This window comes from Eremothecium cymbalariae, chromosome 6 (genome assembly GCF_000235365.1).
Source record: "Eremothecium cymbalariae DBVPG#7215 chromosome 6, complete sequence".
NCBI classification, from domain to species: Eukaryota; Fungi; Ascomycota; class Saccharomycetes; order Saccharomycetales; family Saccharomycetaceae; genus Eremothecium; species Eremothecium cymbalariae.
In genome coordinates, this window is record NC_016454.1 from 341,588 (window position 1) to 358,984 (window position 17,397).

Sequence of the window (17,397 nt, forward strand, 5' to 3'; positions counted from 1 at the left end):
CGTATGTACCTCATCATTAAGATAGTGTGAGGAAATCGACGGACGAATAGCAATATACCTAGTGATGCCACATATTGAAGAAACACATATTTGGTGTCGACCCATGAGTCAGCTATCGCATCTTGCAGAACAGTTTGTCACAGAGAATGGAACTGATGCCAGTGATATGAAATTGCTCTTACAGCAGTGTATCGACACTTTATCAAATTATCAGGAGGAATGCAAGAAGATTAAGGGAATGCGTGGCAATGTAATGACTAAGGAAGTATATGATTCATATGAGACTGCGTACGTGTACTTCAAGATTGTTTCGCTGATAGTGTTGAATAAAATCCCTAAGCTTGAAGAGTATGGGCGTGCTAAAAGCGATCTAAATCAAAATGGCAAAGAGCTGTTAGAGATTTATAATATGTTAGTCAATCGTTTAATCAAAGACGAGAAGATCTCTGAGATAAAGAAATTTGTTAGAGGGCATTCCAAACAGGATAGTAATATGACAAATGATTTTGCACCTTTTGATGTGGAAAATGGCTCATCAATTTCCAGTCTGATGTTGCATAACTTAATTACTACACCTGCTACTGCAACGTCGGTCTTGCTAATTGATATCCGGCCACGAGTAGATTTTGTTAATTTTCATATCAAGTTTGAATCTTTGATCTGCATTGAGCCAGTTTCATTTAAGGATAGTCATTCAGACATAGATATTGCCAAAAAATCTATGATCACTAGTCCAGACAACGAAATAGCGCTATTCCAAGAAAGAGATAAGTTTGAATACATTATTTTATACACCCAAGGAAGTGAGAAAAACGACTACAATATTCATCAACAAGAAGTATTAGTAGACTTGTTGATTAACCGGTCTTTTCAAAAGTCACTATATAATACTAAAATTTTGACACTAGACGGCGGATTTTCTAGCTGGTCTACGGCATATCCCAATCTATGTGAATCTTTCCAGGGTGATAGTGTTTACATCAATGGTGATACGTCGAGTTTGAGTTTACAGTCAATGCCACAGGCTGCACCTCAAAATAAATACAATCCTATTTTCCAATCAATGTTCTCCAAGAATGGTGAAGCGAACGATATTACTAGGAGTCCCCTTCATTTTCCGCTTCAACAACAGTCAAAATTAAAACGAACACCAAGTTTTAAAGACTATTTTAAGGGGTCAAATTCGACTTTAACTTTAAATGAGAGACCTGGTAGCGTTCCGCCACAGTTTCAAAATGGCTTTGCAAATTATCCAGAAACTCCAAAATTGATAAGCAGTAATGAATACATGAAATCTTTACCTCAGATATCTCCAATTACATCGAAAGCACTAACAACTGCATCTCGTGGACTTTCGGCTGTTGGTGGATCTAAAAGCTCTCCTCAAAGTAATACATCGAATTTACTAAACCCAAGTGCATCTCCATTAAAACGAAATGAAAATAGTGTGGGATTTAGTTCAATGAAATCTCCGGGACAAGAATGGGCAATGTTAACCGCTTTCAATTTAAATTTTAGTGTGGGACTTGTGAATTGTGGTAATTCATGCTATATGAGCTGCATTATACAGTGCTTGCTTGGCACTCAGGAGTTATGCACAATGTTTTTAAACAATTCTTATCAAAACCATATAAATTTGAACAGCAGGCTAGGGTCTAAGGGTGTTTTAGCAAGATATTTCTCTCAGCTAATCCATCAAATGTATCAACAGGGGAAAGACATACGTAAAACTTCAGGCACCGAAAAAACAGCAGTTCTACCTGCCCAATTTAAGATTGCTTGTGGGTCAATAAACGCTCTCTTTAGAGATAGGTCACAGCAAGATTGTCAAGAATTTTGCCAATTTCTCTTGGATGGTCTACATGAAGACTTAAACCAATGTGGGAACAACCCTCCATTAAAGGAACTATCAGAAAAGGCAGAGAAGATGAGGGAAATGATGCCCATGCGAATTGCATCCTCAATTGAATGGGAGAGGTACTTAACCACTGACTTTAGTGTGATAGTTGATTTATTCCAAGGTCAGTATGCTTCACAATTACGATGTAAAGTATGCGGCAGGACATCCACAACCTATCAGCCCTTCTCCGTGCTCTCGGTACCAGTCCCCAGTTCAAGACAGTGTACTATTATTGACTGCTTTACAGAATTTACCAAAGTTGAAACGCTTGATCTTGATGAACAATGGTCATGTCCCGATTGCAAGAAAAGGCAGCCATCCACAAAGAAGATCACAATAACAAGGCTTCCCAGAAATTTAATCATTCACCTCAAAAGATTTGACAATATGTTAAATAAGAACAATGTGTTTGTTTCTTATTCTGCAGTGCTGAATTTAACATCTTTTTGGGCTAATGATTATGACAAGAAAGTTATGAACAATAACAACGTTGAACTACCTTCGCGGGGTCAAGTTCCCCCATTCAATTATCAGCTTTACGGGGTAGCTTGCCACACAGGTACACTATATGGTGGTCATTATACAGCTTATGTTAATAAAGGTGCTACATTAGGTTGGTGCTATTATGACGACACCAACTGGAGGCAAATTAGGAGTTCCAACGAATACATTTCACAGAACGCATACGTATTATTTTATCACCGCATTCATGGTTCATGACACAAAAATAATTGAAACAGAACATAATGATAATATAGAAAATGGTACATAAAATTTCCTAATAAAACTTTATTCCCATTCATCGTCATCCTCGTCACTGGCAAGATTTTGGCTGCTGCCATTGGCACTTCTAAGATTTAGGGGCTCTTCTATACCATCTTCAGACCCAACTATTTCTATGGCCTCTTCTTCATCGTCTCCATCTTCATCATCCCATGCTACTTCTGGTTTCATTCTATCATCAGAATCCAAATTTTCTAAGAGCTCTTTCCTATTCTTCTCCATCTCCAAAACATTATCTCTTTTTGTAAAGTAGGTAGCCCAGAAGTCCCTATATGTAATTTTCTCAGGAACAATTGTACTCATTAATGTACTTAACTCTAAGTCATTTTTCAAAATAGTGGATATTTCATCTGTATGTTTTCCAACGCTGAAATCACTTGGCAGTTTGTCTTGATTATCTAGATATATGTTCTTATCGGATGATAGTTGTTTTAGTTGGGATTCTGTCCTGTTTCCTGCTGCTGCTGCTGCTGCTGCAATATCATCATTCTTGGATAAACTGGAATTATTATGTTGGGGATTGATTATATTGTCATCCATAATGTTGGCTACATTGCTAAGGCCGCTAGTTAGGGAGTCAGTCATAGTCGACCAAAACGACTTCTGTGATATTTGACCCCAATAACACTGAGCAGCATGTTCTACAGTCTGTAAATTTGTATCAAGTTTCTTTAATAGATCCTGAGCCTTTTCAGTGAGTTTAGGATTTAAAGGTAGATTCATTTCTATGTACTCATCATCACCTAGGAACTTCTTAATAGCATCAGTAGTACGCTGGTACTGTTTATCCACATGTTGTTCAAATTTCTCAAACGCCTCTTCCGTCTTATCATCGTGGTCAGTACTATTAACCTTCACCTCCTTCTTCTCAGATGCTGCAACTTCTTCATAAACGAAATCCATGATGGCTCTTTGTCTTGATGTTGTTCCATGTTCAAGTAACGGTAAAAAGGGTGATGTAAAAACATCGAATTATTCCTCCTATCCCGTAAGTCACCCTATAAATAGTAAAGTTAAAATTTGGTATAGAAAAGATTCTTTCTGTGAAGAAGCAAGGACTTCTAAGTACAACTATAGCTCTATGAATATCTCTGGAGGTACACAACTGGTTAGCCCATTATATTTTAGTTGTGTTCAGCCCAAGCTGTACAGAGGTTCTTACCCAAGAGAGATCAACCTGCCCTTCCTGAAGACACTCCGATTAAAATATATCGTTTCACTGACGGCAGAACCGAGTACAAATGACCTAATACTAATGAAGTTCTGTGAAGAACAAGATATTGAAGTAATACATATTTCGTGTGGTAATGATAAATGTTCTAAAGATAAGCCTAAAATCAAGAGAAAGAAGAAACCTGTGCCGATTGAATACGATGTGGTTATAAAATGCGTACAGTTTTTGATCAATAAGAATCACTATCCATGCTATATACACTGTGAAACGGGGCAACTGGTCACTTCTTTAGTGATTGCTTGTCTTAGAAAGCTGTCTTATTGGAGTACGGTGTCTATATTCAACGAGTATTTAACTTACATGTCTGGCATCAATATTCATGAAAGAAAATTTATTGAAAGTTTCAATTTAGAAATAGAGGTCAATGGGCTAGATATGACAGATAAAGTCCCCTGGATATTAGCAAAAAATCTGAAGTCAACTTCAGAAAATGATTTATTACCTAGTCTACGATTCCCTAGTTTATAGACTTGGAGGTTGCATGAAAATAATACCATGTATTCACTGAAATAAGATTGCTGCCGCATAATCAGCATTACCATTCGCCTGATCCAATGCGCGAATTACTTCTTCCTTTTGAAAACCTAAGTCAATTAATCTTTTGACGACAGCTTCAGGATAATTTCGTGAATTTGTAGTTGCCACTCCTGAACTTTCAGGTACTTGCTCAATTTGAGGGTATCCAGAAGGAGCTGACATTGGTTTCGGAATGGTTGGATCAAGTTGCTTTTTTACCTGTGCTTCAAATTCTTTTGGGATTTCTGACTCTGATAAAAATGGTGCTTCGACCTCAGCGATCCTCAAGACATTATTCTTTAGATCAATACAGGCCTGGTATCTTTTCAGCATGTCCAAACCAAGTAACATATCTACATTGGTGTCCAATACGGTAAAGCTACAAGGAATAAATTGAGATTCAATTTTAATTTGAGTAGTGTGGATTTTACCAATAATCTCACGTTTCCCTACCCCCATGGCCACCCCTCGGAATCTCTTATCAATAAGACGAGTTAAACCGGTTTTCTCCGCAAGCCCAGTTGACATTATAGTTGATTGCGCTCCCGAATCGACGAATGCTTTTACAGGATGGTCATTGATTTCTAAATTTATATATAACATGTGAACCGACGTAAAAACCTCCGGAGTGTATTCCATAGCACTTCTCAACTGTTCATCAATTTCTTGTTGAGCAATTAACTCACTAATACGACTTTGATTCTCTGGATCATCTGGATTACTCATCAACCTGCTATATTCTTCTTGGGAAATACCAAAAGGATTCTGTGCCTGGACTTGAGTACGTCTTTGTAACAACGCTGGTCCTAAAAGTTGTTTAAACAATTGAGCATCCTCAACTAGCAGATCTATTCCAGGAATAGGGATATTAGCTCTAAGAGAAGCATTGTTTTGCAAAGATCTCCGAAAACTATCTATATATTCCTCGTCAGAAACATTTCTGTTTTCTTGAAACTCACCACCACTACTTTGTGCAGCGGGGTCCCTTGTTCTTAGAAGTACTAAATCGTTATCTGTTAATCCCAATTCCTTTAATGTCTTCTGTTTTTGATTGACGCCCAGTTGTTTCATGTTATGCCATAATATGTGATTATGTTCCTGAAAGTCGATCAGAGCCATAAAATCCATTAACTTCATATCATCACTCAATTCAAAGGGCCCTAGAAGGTCACCAGTTGCTTCATTGCTAACCGTGATATGCATGATGCTCCAATCTGATTCCTTTTCGCCTAATACCGTATGTAGATTATAAGGAATACACCATAAATATCAATAAAAGAATAAGGAGAAAACTTTAGTTTTTATCGCCACTGCCATCATATTAATATATCACTCAGAAAGCGAAAATAAAAGGCATTACATTCAGTTGCATATATGCTCATAGAGAGCAACCAAATATCTAAATGAAACGTTCCCGTGAGGACCAGTTGTTGCTTCCAAAAGATTACTTATCTAGGCATACTCCAGAATTTGGAAAGGCAGTGCGGTTTATCCTTGACAAGGACCCTTCTTTAGCGGACATTATTCTCAAAAGTGATTTTCCGATATACAGTATTAATCGAAAGAAGATCAACACCCTAAATGAGTGTTTTGTGAACTTGGCTAGTGGTATACTATCTCAACAGATCAGTGGTGTTGCTGCGAAGGCAATCAAGGCGAGAATAGTGGATCTTTTCAAGGGAGAATTTCCTTCCTATGAAACGTTGGAATCTATATTTAAATCCAAGGAAACTGAGGATATAAGGAAATGCGGTGTATCTGGTCGGAAATTAGTGTACCTAGAATCGCTGGTTAATTATTTTTGTAATGAATCTGAGAATATAGAGAGGCTGATTAAAGAAGGTAACGCTGAAGAGATTGTTAACGAATTAGTAAAAAATGTCAAGGGAATAGGGCTTTGGAGTGCCAAGATGTTTTTAGTCACAGCACTGCAACATCCGAATGTTTTTACAGCAGATGATTTGGGAATTTCTAGAGGATGTTCGAATTATCTGAAAACCAGACCAGAGGTTCTGAAGAATATTATGACTAAACGCAGGAAAATCAAGAAAAGTAAAATCAAGCACAAGAATCGCAATTGGACAATTTATGATGAAGATATTGTGGAGATTTGTGCAGAGTCATTTGAACCTTATAGAACGGTTTTCATGCTGATCCTGTGGAGGCTGTCCAGTACAAACATGGAAGCTATGATTGCCGCTGAAAAGCAGTTTGATGATACAAAATGTGATAAATAATAATTGTGTTGAAGGTTTAATTGGGGGGCTTTACGAAGGTTTGAAATAACTAAGTAAATAAATAAAACTGTATTTGTGCGATAAACATGCCTTATCGTTATATACATGAGCTGTGTTATCACGCAAATGTGGGAGCTGTATTTTCAGAGACTACAGTTTAGATACTTGTGACAATATCTTACTACTTGATGTGTTTTGTTGACGGCCTAAACTGCTAACCAACATTCTTATTGGAATTCTTGGTTTTCTCAACTGAGCAGCAAACAGTAAAGAACCTGTTAATAGACATAGTGCACCTGCCTGGTGGGCAGAGCCCAACGGAATAGGTACCAAGTAAAGTAACGTGAAAATACCCAATGTAAACTGAAGAGAAACTAGTCCCATGAGGGCGTGCATGGTACGAATTGCATTCGATGGAATTAGATGTTTTCTCCTATTACAGTAAAAATGAAGAGCGAGAACAGAAATGAATGTCGAAGTGGCAAAAATTCTATGATTTAGTTGTACCATAGTTGGATTTTCTAACATGTTTCTCCAGACCAAATCACTGCTATCATCTTTTCTCGAAAACGTCTTATCTATCAATTCACGTTTACTTGGAATCCAGTCGTCTCCCATATGGGGGAAAGTGTTGTAAATTAATCCAGCGTCTAAACCAGCAACTAGGCCGCCAGACATGGCGGTGATAAATGTAAGTGTCAAGAGACCTAAAGAAAGCCTTCTAAGTGGGTTCAAAGACTGGTTATCGAGCTTCGAAAATAGCTTTAGAGCATTTTCAGGATTCTTGACCCACTTAGCTTCTCTGAGAATTTCAATACCCGTCCATAACATTCCCAGATACAGTAGAAACGCAGTTCCAAGATGCGCTGTTAATCTATACTGAGAAACGGTAGGTTTCGACTTCCTTTCATCCAATTGTTGTTGGTCTAACCCAGACTTGACCATCCACCAACCAATAAACCCTTGAAAGCCCAACAAACAAGCCAATCCAGTAACCCTTAGATTTACACGTTTTGAGGTCTGTCTAGACACAGCAAAGTAAACCGCAGGTAAAATAAATACCATTCCAATGGCACGACCCCACAACCTATGAGCCCATTCCATAAAATAAATAAATTTAAAATCCTCAATAGTTATATGGGAATTTAGTTGTTTGAACTCCGGTGAAGCCTGATACTTTGCGAATTCTTTTTCCCAATCCTTTTCATTCATTGGAGGAACAGCGCCTGTAATTGGCTTCCATTCGGTAATACTTAAACCAGATTCTGTTAACCTCGTTAAACCACCAAGTACAACAATACCAAACACTAACCCAGAGGTGCCAACTAACCAATACCCAGAAATTTTGGATGAATTCAGCAAATTCTTGGGAGCACTATTCTTTGCAGAATGCAGAGCAATTTTCATCACCCTAGTATAGGTTCCAAATGGTTGCTTTGGAATACCATTTTTAAAAACAGAGTTATAACAAGATAAGTATTTGGCGTAACATGGAACGTTTATGCGTTTTAGCATCATCGGGCTGCTCGCCGTAAGTGTACCATTAGCTGCTATAGACCTGATCACCTGCCTAGTGAGTCCATTATGCAGCAAATTCCTAAACATTTCAGTAATGAGGCTGGTTTCCTATCAAACCTACTTCAGTTGGTTCTGCTTCTGTATTAAAAACATAAAGATGTTAGAATTTAATTTGAGTATTACTGATAATTTTTTATTCATTTTAATTTTTTCCATGCAGACCGTTATTTCGGAATTTATAATCGTACAGACCAAGGGATCCTAACAGTATTAAACCTTTTGAATAGTTAATATCCAAGTAGAAACCCAGTTGGTTTGCATTATCCCATTTGTGTATTGATCATTTATATAATTTTATATTACTATCTGAAAGTTATGGTGGTTTTGAAATTACACACGATAAAGCCAGCCACTGCAGCTCAAAAAAGATAGATAATACCTTTATTTACATATAGTGTATATATATATATCACCTTTTTAAGAAGCAAAACAGATGACAGGTAGCTGGATCATTTGTTTTGCTTGGATGCATTCTTGGCATTTATTTCGTCAAACTGATTCTTCCATACAGTGTTCCCTTCTTCCTGGGTAACTGTACTAAATAACCTTTCAAAGATATCATCGTACCAATCTGCAGGCAAAGGTTCTAGGCCTTCTTTAACATTTTTTGGTAGATCCTCCCAGTCTGCAAGGTTATCCTTCGGGAAAATAATGGTAGAAGCACCGGATCTCTTTGCAGCAACAGCTTTTTCTCTTAAACCCCCAATACGCAACACTTTTCCTGTCAAAGTTAGCTCACCAGTCATGGCTACTTTGGGATCTAAAGACCTGTTCAAGGCGAGGGATAGTAAGGAGGAGGCCATTGTCACACCTGCAGATGGACCATCTTTTGGAGTAGCACCTTCCGGGCAATGCAGGTGGATGGAAGCTTTTTCAAAAAATTTATTATCTGGAAACTTCTTCGAGATATACATCTTTGCAAAAGAGTAGGCAAGGCGTGAGGATTCTTTCATCACATCACCTAATTGGCCTGTACGTTCTAGTGCAGGAGAAGATTCAGGGCCTAATGGCTGTTCCAAAACAGATTCAACATACATAGAACAACCACCCATGTTAGTCCATGCTAAGCCCATTACAACACCTGGTGGTGTTGTTTGGTAAATTCTGTCACTATTGAATATGGGCGTTCCAACGTAGTCTCTTAGATTTTCTGAAGTAATCCTGAGTGAGAAAGATTCGGGAACCTTGAAACTTTCACGAACTTCTTCCTCACTCTTAGCCTCTTCAGTATCGGGATCATTTTTACTAGTTGTGGTCTCACTTGCTGCGGCTTTATTCTCTCTAGTAGATTCAGATTCACTTGTAGTATTGTCTTCTGACTTCTTTGATGGGGTATCATCAATACTAAATTTCTTTACTACATCCAAAGCTGCTTTACGATATATCTTTTCAATATGCTTCTTCAAACTTCTAACTCCACTCTCTCTGCAGTATTTTTTCATCAATAATGTGACCGCATCTTCTGTGATCTCAACATTAGTGTCCTTCAATCCGGCAGCTTGCTTGGCTGTGGGTGCCAGATAGTTTTCAGCAATCTTTACCTTTTCTTCAGCAACGTAACCAGTTAAGTCTATCACCTCCATACGGTCGAGTAATGGGCGTGGAATAGTGTCCAGGGTATTAGCCGTACAAACAAATAGCACTTTGGACAAATCTATAGGTACATCCAAATAGTTATCCAAAAATGCACTGTTCTGTTCTGGATCTAAAAGCTCTAACAAAGCAGCAGCCGGATCACCATGCATGCCACCATGGCTGATTTTATCAATTTCATCAATTAATATCAATGGATTCTGTGTCTGACATTTTTTCAAAGCTTGTATAATTCTGCCAGGCAATGCACCAATATAAGTCCTTCTGTGACCCTTTATCTCAGCAACATCAGCCATACCTCCAACAGAAAACCTAAAGAATTTACGATTCAAGGACCTTGCAATGGATTTACCTATAGATGTTTTCCCTACACCAGGAGGTCCTACAAAACAAACTATTTTACCATCCACTTTACCAAGCAATTTCCCCACTGCAATAAATTCTAGTATACGATCTTTAACGTCCTTCAAACCGTAATGATCCTCATCTAATATTTTTCTAGCCCTGTTAATAGAGTATTCTTCTTCGGAAGTGACCCCCCACGGCAAACTTGTAATCCAGTCCAAGTAATTTCTAATTACCCCAAATTCTGACATAGACGTTTCTAAAGTTGCCAACTTGTTTATCTCTTCGTCAAAGACTCTTTTGACCGTTTCTGGTAAGGTTAATTTTTCAACTCGTTCTTTGAAGATGGAAATTAATTTCTCACGTCCATCGTCGATACCTAATTCCTTTTTGATACCCTTCAGTTGCTCCATTAAAAAATACTCTCTTTGTCTCTTTTGAATCTTTGCATCAACATCCTTGGATAATTTTGTCTGTAACTCTGCCGTGTAAAGCTCCTTCTTTAATACAATCAAAGCTTTCTCCAAGCGTTGTTCAATATCTACAGATTCCAATATCTCTTGCAACTCTCGGTCATTTCCAGCAGATACTGCTGCGGCAAAATCCGCTAACATCGCGGGTTCTTCAAAGATATTAGTACTAGCGGTATGGATCGCAGTAGAAAATGTAACAATTTGTTCCTTAAACATCGAATTCAAAGAAGAAATATCTTTGAACACCATTAGTATTTCATTTGACAGAGCATTTATCATTAGGGACTTTTTATCAAATTCTTTATCTTTCAAAGAAGAAACTTGAGCCAAAGAAACTGCATGATTCTTGAGGAATTCTGTGGGACTTGAATCATCCTCAAAACCGTCCTCCGCATCTTCAATCTTCTGTACAGCAGGCTTCATCAACTCTAAACTTGACTCATCGCCTGAGTTCTTGACATCTTTACTTGTTTCGGGAGCAGGAATCAACTCTTCCAATTTAATTCTCTGATGGGGGTACAAGAGAGCAGTCATAACGAACTTACCTGTAACGTCATTTCTTTTCGCATACACACTAGTGATCTGAGCAAAAACACCAACTTTATATATTTCATCCATATTCTGAATAACGTCCGTATCTTTCTCTGAATCCTTCAGAAGAAACGCTCCAATGTAAAGCTGCTGACGCGATTGCATCTCTCTAATTGCCTTCATCACTCTTTCATCTGTTATCGTTACAGCTTTATAAAAACCTGGAAATAATGGTCTGCTGGAAAGCGGTAATGCCAACATTAGAGGATAAACTTGGGGTGGATCGCTTAACGGATTCTTAGGTTTATTAGATAATGGATCATCTCCATTGGGGCCCCCGCCATCCTTTGGTTGGGGTGTGGAATCAGACGATGACCCTCTTCCAGCAGGACCCCTCCATTCTAAGTCAATAGGCTTACTGTCGTTTTCCTTCTCGCCTTCGCTATCATTCGTAACATCTTCATTAACACGTCCCTTATCCCTTTTCTTGGTCCCAGGAGGAACCTTGCGTTCCTTACCACCAGGAGCATCGTTGTCTTCTTTCATCATAAGATCACTCATCCATCTCTCTTCTAATAGTCTTAATTCATTAACCTTCACGGGATCACTCATTTGCCTTCTATAAGCCTGCCAATGTCTATCCCCCAGAGGTATATCATTACCTAATGAGTCACTGACCAACTTGGTGTCTAATAGGTTTACTGTACTTGCGTTCCGTATACCACCGCAACATGATGACAACCTAACCCGGCATACAACCGCATTCTTAGACAGCCTCACCCCTATTCGACTAAGCATCTAGTTTAGAAGCTTCAATATATAATCAAATACAATACCCAAAACGCTTGTAAATGCTCACAAATTCTGTATTCTAGCTGCATAAACGGGTGGCAAAACCGCGGAAGCCTTTTGATTTAATATTTTTATTTAATTATATTTTTTCTTGAACGAGAACGGTTAATCCGGTGATAGTAGACATCGATCTTAACAAACACCAGTTATGAATGTTAGTTCCAGTTAAAATAATCCATGGTGGTAATGTTTTAATGTTACATAGCGCTGTATTGTTATACATAGGGATATTTGAATGAATTTGTAAGGTTTATAACCTGTGGTAGCGGAAAACAATTACCAATTGAGCTTAGGGGATCCCAAAAGAGAATATTTGTGAATTATTTATTTGAATAAAAGTCATTTCATCATTAGTTCATAGGCATAGTGAGCCTTTTTGATTCACAAACTGATCACTTTTAGCGTTTCCCTTCTCTTGGTCTTCTTGTTCTTTATTGGAATGTCTTCTATCAGCAGACTCACGCTCATTTTTATGTGAACCGTTATTTTGTTCATATTCAGGACTACTTCCTTGTTGAAGATTCGAGTTTTTATCGTTCAACTTTTCAGCAGAGAGTTGATTGACACTCTGTGCTCCTATATCAGTGGGAGTCATATCATTCAAGTCAGTTTCACCGTCATCTCCTCTCCTTTGGAATAGAATTTGGTTTTTGAAGGCTTGCTGCTGTCTATATTTGGCGAGATAAATCTTGAGTACTTCAGCGTAATTCTCGAAGCCTAGGGCATGTAACGATATTAAAATATCTTCTCCATTGATGGTTTTCCTTTTATCTGCAGCGCACCGATCACTAGCTTCGCTGGTCACAAACGAAATGAATTCGCTGACACATTCTTGCATGCATTCCTTGGCATCTTTTGATACCTTTGTAGTCACTGGTAGTGTATTTTTCATTAATCTTGCTACGTTGTTTATGGGTAGCCATCTGTCTTGTTCCCGTAACTCTGATATATATTGGTTATGCTTGTCTTGGCTTTCTGAATTTGAATCCATTCTTTCCGGTCTTGTTGGTTATTCTTAATATCTCTAGGAGTAAGATTATTGTTGGTTAATTTTGATTATATGGGAGTGGTGGTTGTGGTGATAATGCTCTTCGATATAACGCCCATTATATGTGTATTTGCAACAATTATCAATAATCTTGAAAGATGCGCCTTCTTAAACAGAGAAAACATGTCGCATCAAAGTTTTAAACAGACACGTAATGTATGCGTGAACTTGCACATAAAATCGAGTTGAATAGCAGACGCAGGCTACTGGTGTGATAGCGTAATGGTATCTACAAGTGAGAAAATCTTAGAGAAGTCCACTAAGGGCGCTACGTTTCTTATGCTTGGTCAATTATTCACCAAAGTTGTTACATTCATTTTGAATACTTTGTTGGTAAGGTTTCTTTCTCCTAGAATATTTGGAATAACGTCATTTTTGGAGTTCTTATCCTCTACTGTTTTATTCTTCAGCAGAGAGGCTATTAGGATTGCAACGTTGAGGATTAATGGGTCCAATGAGGGAGGTCACGATGGTGAGGATAAAGACTATGTGGATGATCCGAATGTGTTGCAAGCTGCTGTTAATTTGGGATATATACCTATATGCATCGGTTTCCCCCTAGCACTTGTACTCATGGCTTGGCAATATTCCAATATTAACGAATATTTCATCGAGTTGCCGTTTTTCAGTTGGTCAATATTCTTTATATTTGTGGGGATTCTGGCAGAATTGTTCAGCGAGCCATTGTACATTGTGAACCAATTTATGCTCAATTACAAGACCAGATCTGAAATAGAGGGTTTATCAGTTGCAGCTTCTTGCATTGTAAACTTTTGTATTATATATTGGTACGAAAATTGGATCAACGGTACCGGAGAGACAATACATGATAATTATAAACAAGAGGGTATTGCAATATTGGCTTTTTCGTTAGGTAAGGTTACAAGAGCTATCACTGTGCTTTGCTTATATTACGTTGATTATTTGAGGCATCATGCATTAAAAAAGCAGTTTTCAATCTCTTTAACAAAGATAAAGGTGTCAGAGGGGACAGGCTCTTATTTATTTCAATCTGAAATTGTTCAACATTTCAAGAAAGTATACTTCCAACTATGTTTTAAACACTTACTCACTGAAGGTGATAAGTTGATTATCAATTCGCTGTGTACTATTGAAGAGCAGGGTATCTATTCATTGTTATCCAATTATGGTTCAATAATTACTAGACTTCTGTTCGCTCCAATAGAGGAGTCTTTGCGTTTATTTCTAACCCGCCTTCTTTCTAATAAGTCAACAAGCAATTTACTTCTGTCCATGGATGTGCTTATCAACTTGGTTAAGTTTTACGTTTACTTAACTATAATCATTGTAATATTTGGCCCAACCAGTTCATCTTTTCTATTACAGTTTTTGATCGGATCTAAATGGTCTAGCACAAGTGTTTTGGAAACTATAAGCGTTTACTGCTTTTACCTCCCATTTTTATCTATGAATGGAATACTTGAGGCCTTTTTCTCCAGTGTCGCATCTGGTGACCAAATATTGCGCCATTCATACTTGATGATGCTTCTGTCGGGAGTCTTCCTACTGAACTGTTGGATGTTCATTGATTATTTCAACCTATCTTTAGATGGATTGATCTTAAGCAACATGATCAACATGGCTCTAAGGATCGTTTATTGTGCAATTTTTATTAATGGATTCTATAACAAATTATTTTCAGGTTCTAAATCTCGAGGGTCTTTGGCGCTTAACTTTGGTAATTTAAAAGCCATCGGATTTATTTCGTTAGTAGTTGGATTGTTCGCCTGGTGTAAAGTCGGTTATGTTCAAAACTTTGAACAGTTATTCATAAATATTCTCCTTGCCGTGCTTCTGGTAGCCGCAATGATTTATAAAGAGAGGGCCTTGTTAATGAGTTTCATTAATAAGAATAGAGATATTTCACTGAAAGAAAATTAATATATATATAATGTTTATTAATGTGTTTAATAGATGCCATTTTGGATGGTTCATTTAATATTAACGTTTAATGTAAAATTTAGCGAGCATAATGATAGAAGAATTGCATCGCGTTTTAGCTTTTCAAAGACAATTATAATCTTCAAAGTATAAAATCTATGTTAAGTATATAACTGGTACATACAGACCATCATACAATCAGAGTTGATCAGTGTTAAAAGCGTGGCATCATGGATACAGTGCATGGGGAATTAAAGGCACCTAACAATGTTCGGTTTATTACATTTAATGTTAATGGCATTCGCACTTTGTTTTCGCACTATCCTTTCAGTAGGATGAATAATTCTCTAAGCCAACTGTTCAAATTTTTAGATGGTGATATTATCACATTCCAGGAATTGAAGATCGACCGGCTCACGGTTTCCAAATGGGGGATTGTTGATGATGCCTATTCTTTCATTACAATTCCCAAAGTAAAACGTGGTTATTCTGGGGTTGGATGTTGGGTCCGAATTCGAGAAGAATCTGATCCTTTGAGTTCATTGCTAAAGGTAGTCAAAGCTGAAGAAGGTATCACTGGATTACTTAAAGTTAAGAGAAATGGTGAGCTTGTCTCATATCGTGATGATCCTACAATCGGTATTGGTGGATATGAAAACTTGCCTTATAGCGATGATGCTGAAGAGCTAGATAGCCAGGGCCGCTGCGTAATAATTGAATTGGCTTGTGGTATTGTGGTTATTTCCACTTACTGTCCTGCGAATTCAACTCAAACGGAGGAAGGGGAAGTATTCAGAATGAAGTTCTTAAAGTTATTATTTAAGAGGGTCAGGAACTTGAAAGAACAAGGAAAGGAGGTTGTGCTTATGGGGGATATAAATGTCAGCAGAGATTTGATTGATAAAGCAGAAGCATTGGAACAACAACGTTTAATAATTCGGGATGCAGACGCTGGTTTGGAATTTGAAAAGAAATATATGAATGCAGTAAGAGGTTTTATCTATGATCCCTTAAGAATAACATGTCGCATGCTGAATGAGATGCTAGCTGATTCAATTATTCCTGAATTTGCCCGAAATGGGATATTGATAGACTCAACTAGATACATACAAGGTAGGAATAGGCTTAAGATGTATACAGTATGGAATACGATAATGAACTCAAGACCTGTAAACTATGGCTCACGACTCGACTATATTTTTGTAACTACCGCTCTACAATCAAGAATAAGGAATGCCAATATATGGCCGCAGATAATGGGTTCGGACCACTGTCCAGTGTTTTTAGACCTTTCATTTACAAAAATAACAGCTGTTGTCTTAGATAAAACATATCCAATACCAAAGTTTGAAGCAAGACTCAAATACAACTTAAACCAAAAGAATATTATGGATATGTTCAAACCTGGCAGCATGATATCATTTAAAGAGAAGCCAAACTTGGTTCGTAATCGGATTGCCAAAAGGATGTCAAAAAATACTCCTAATATTCAAAGTCATTTCGATAATAAGAACAAGAAAAGGGAGATTGATATTGGGAAACTTAATATTTATTCCCTAAAGAAGACAAATGAAGCACAGGCTGCAGATGAAAAGGGACTTGATAGTACTTGATCATAAAACGGCTAATAGTCCAGATATTTGGACTTGTATACATCAATTCGGATATAAAGGTAATATACACGTCTCATAGATTTTTCAATGGAAGCACTATGTTTCATCTAAGAGTTTTATAAGAGCAGCAGTTTCAAATGCCATATTTATTTACATTCCAAATCAGATTTTTCAATCTCGATATAGTTATTTAACCATATAAAATCGCTTTCCTCTACATGAAGAGAGGCTGCGTTAGGAGTAGATTGCAGTATATGAATAACCAATGGAAAGCCAACAAGTTCATCGCTTGAAATGTATGATGATAGCGCAGAAGAGAAATTATCACGATCATCGTATCCTACTTTAACGTACGCAGTACCATTGTCCTGATTTAAAAAGTCAAATTCAATTGCTTCCCCAAAAACCCCATGCGAATGTTTCAAAGCGTGTCTTATGAATTGTCTCCAAGTCATTTCATCGAGATGAGTGTTTGAGTCCTGCTCCACATTTGGCGATGTTCTATATGAATCAATAGTTAGTAGTCAGAATCATAGTAATTTGATTTTTGTGAAGACAAAATGCATACAATTTTAATTTAAAATAATACCAATCATTTGCATGCTTGCAAGAACTAGACATTGCGAATATATATATGAAATGAATTAGATAATGGGCCGTCTTGAACATAATAAGTATCATCTAACAGTAAAGTGTTTCCTGATCAATAAACCGATAGTCACTAGATACGTTTCTCAATATGATGCTCACACTTGATGAGTGAGCATGGGTAAACTGTATATGAGAACTTCA

At 37.5% G+C, this 17,397-nt stretch overlaps 11 protein-coding genes across 11 annotated transcripts; 5 read left to right on the forward strand and 6 right to left on the reverse strand.

Annotated features, from left to right (window-relative positions):
* Positions 1-64: 64 nt before the first annotated feature.
* On the forward strand, positions 65-2,620 carry Ecym_6184 (uncharacterized protein; the record flags this gene model as incomplete). The annotated part of the gene is made up of 1 exon (XM_003647336.1): positions 65-2,620. The coding sequence occupies one exon, from the start codon at positions 65-67 to the stop codon at positions 2,618-2,620; it is 2,556 nt and encodes an 851-aa protein (XP_003647384.1).
* Positions 2,621-2,689: 69 nt separating this feature from the next.
* Positions 2,690-3,586, reverse strand: DOS2 (Dos2p; the record flags this gene model as incomplete). The annotated part of the gene is made up of 1 exon (XM_003647337.1): positions 2,690-3,586. The coding sequence occupies one exon, from the start codon at positions 3,584-3,586 to the stop codon at positions 2,690-2,692; it is 897 nt and encodes a 298-aa protein (XP_003647385.1).
* Positions 3,587-3,764: 178 nt separating this feature from the next.
* On the forward strand, positions 3,765-4,385 carry OCA6 (protein-tyrosine-phosphatase; the record flags this gene model as incomplete). The annotated part of the gene is made up of 1 exon (XM_003647338.1): positions 3,765-4,385. The coding sequence occupies one exon, from the start codon at positions 3,765-3,767 to the stop codon at positions 4,383-4,385; it is 621 nt and encodes a 206-aa protein (XP_003647386.1).
* Positions 4,386-4,418: 33 nt separating this feature from the next.
* On the reverse strand, positions 4,419-5,636 carry DDI1 (Ddi1p; the record flags this gene model as incomplete). The annotated part of the gene is made up of 1 exon (XM_003647339.1): positions 4,419-5,636. One exon carries the CDS (start codon positions 5,634-5,636, stop codon positions 4,419-4,421), a length of 1,218 nt encoding a protein of 405 aa, XP_003647387.1.
* Positions 5,637-5,836: 200 nt separating this feature from the next.
* Positions 5,837-6,670, forward strand: MAG1 (DNA-3-methyladenine glycosylase II; the record flags this gene model as incomplete). The annotated part of the gene is made up of 1 exon (XM_003647340.1): positions 5,837-6,670. One exon carries the CDS (start codon positions 5,837-5,839, stop codon positions 6,668-6,670), a length of 834 nt encoding a protein of 277 aa, XP_003647388.1.
* Positions 6,671-6,820: 150 nt separating this feature from the next.
* Positions 6,821-8,275, reverse strand: COX15 (Cox15p; the record flags this gene model as incomplete). Its single annotated transcript, XM_003647341.1, has 1 exon — positions 6,821-8,275. The coding sequence occupies one exon, from the start codon at positions 8,273-8,275 to the stop codon at positions 6,821-6,823; it is 1,455 nt and encodes a 484-aa protein (XP_003647389.1).
* Positions 8,276-8,697: 422 nt separating this feature from the next.
* Positions 8,698-11,988, reverse strand: PIM1 (ATP-dependent Lon protease PIM1; the record flags this gene model as incomplete). The annotated part of the gene is made up of 1 exon (XM_003647342.1): positions 8,698-11,988. The coding sequence occupies one exon, from the start codon at positions 11,986-11,988 to the stop codon at positions 8,698-8,700; it is 3,291 nt and encodes a 1,096-aa protein (XP_003647390.1).
* A 409-nt stretch (positions 11,989-12,397) lies between these two features.
* On the reverse strand, positions 12,398-13,033 carry HAP3 (Hap3p; the record flags this gene model as incomplete). The annotated part of the gene is made up of 1 exon (XM_003647343.1): positions 12,398-13,033. One exon carries the CDS (start codon positions 13,031-13,033, stop codon positions 12,398-12,400), a length of 636 nt encoding a protein of 211 aa, XP_003647391.1.
* A 279-nt stretch (positions 13,034-13,312) lies between these two features.
* On the forward strand, positions 13,313-14,992 carry RFT1 (glycolipid translocation protein; the record flags this gene model as incomplete). The annotated part of the gene is made up of 1 exon (XM_003647344.1): positions 13,313-14,992. One exon carries the CDS (start codon positions 13,313-13,315, stop codon positions 14,990-14,992), a length of 1,680 nt encoding a protein of 559 aa, XP_003647392.1.
* A 230-nt stretch (positions 14,993-15,222) lies between these two features.
* APN2 (DNA-(apurinic or apyrimidinic site) lyase APN2) lies at positions 15,223-16,605 on the forward strand (the record flags this gene model as incomplete). Its single annotated transcript, XM_003647345.1, has 1 exon — positions 15,223-16,605. The coding sequence occupies one exon, from the start codon at positions 15,223-15,225 to the stop codon at positions 16,603-16,605; it is 1,383 nt and encodes a 460-aa protein (XP_003647393.1).
* A 146-nt stretch (positions 16,606-16,751) lies between these two features.
* On the reverse strand, positions 16,752-17,286 carry POP8 (ribonuclease P; the record flags this gene model as incomplete). Its single annotated transcript, XM_003647346.1, has 2 exons — positions 16,752-17,106; positions 17,174-17,286. The coding sequence occupies 2 exons, from the start codon at positions 17,284-17,286 to the stop codon at positions 16,752-16,754; spliced, it is 468 nt and encodes a 155-aa protein (XP_003647394.1).
* Positions 17,287-17,397: the final 111 nt, after the last annotated feature.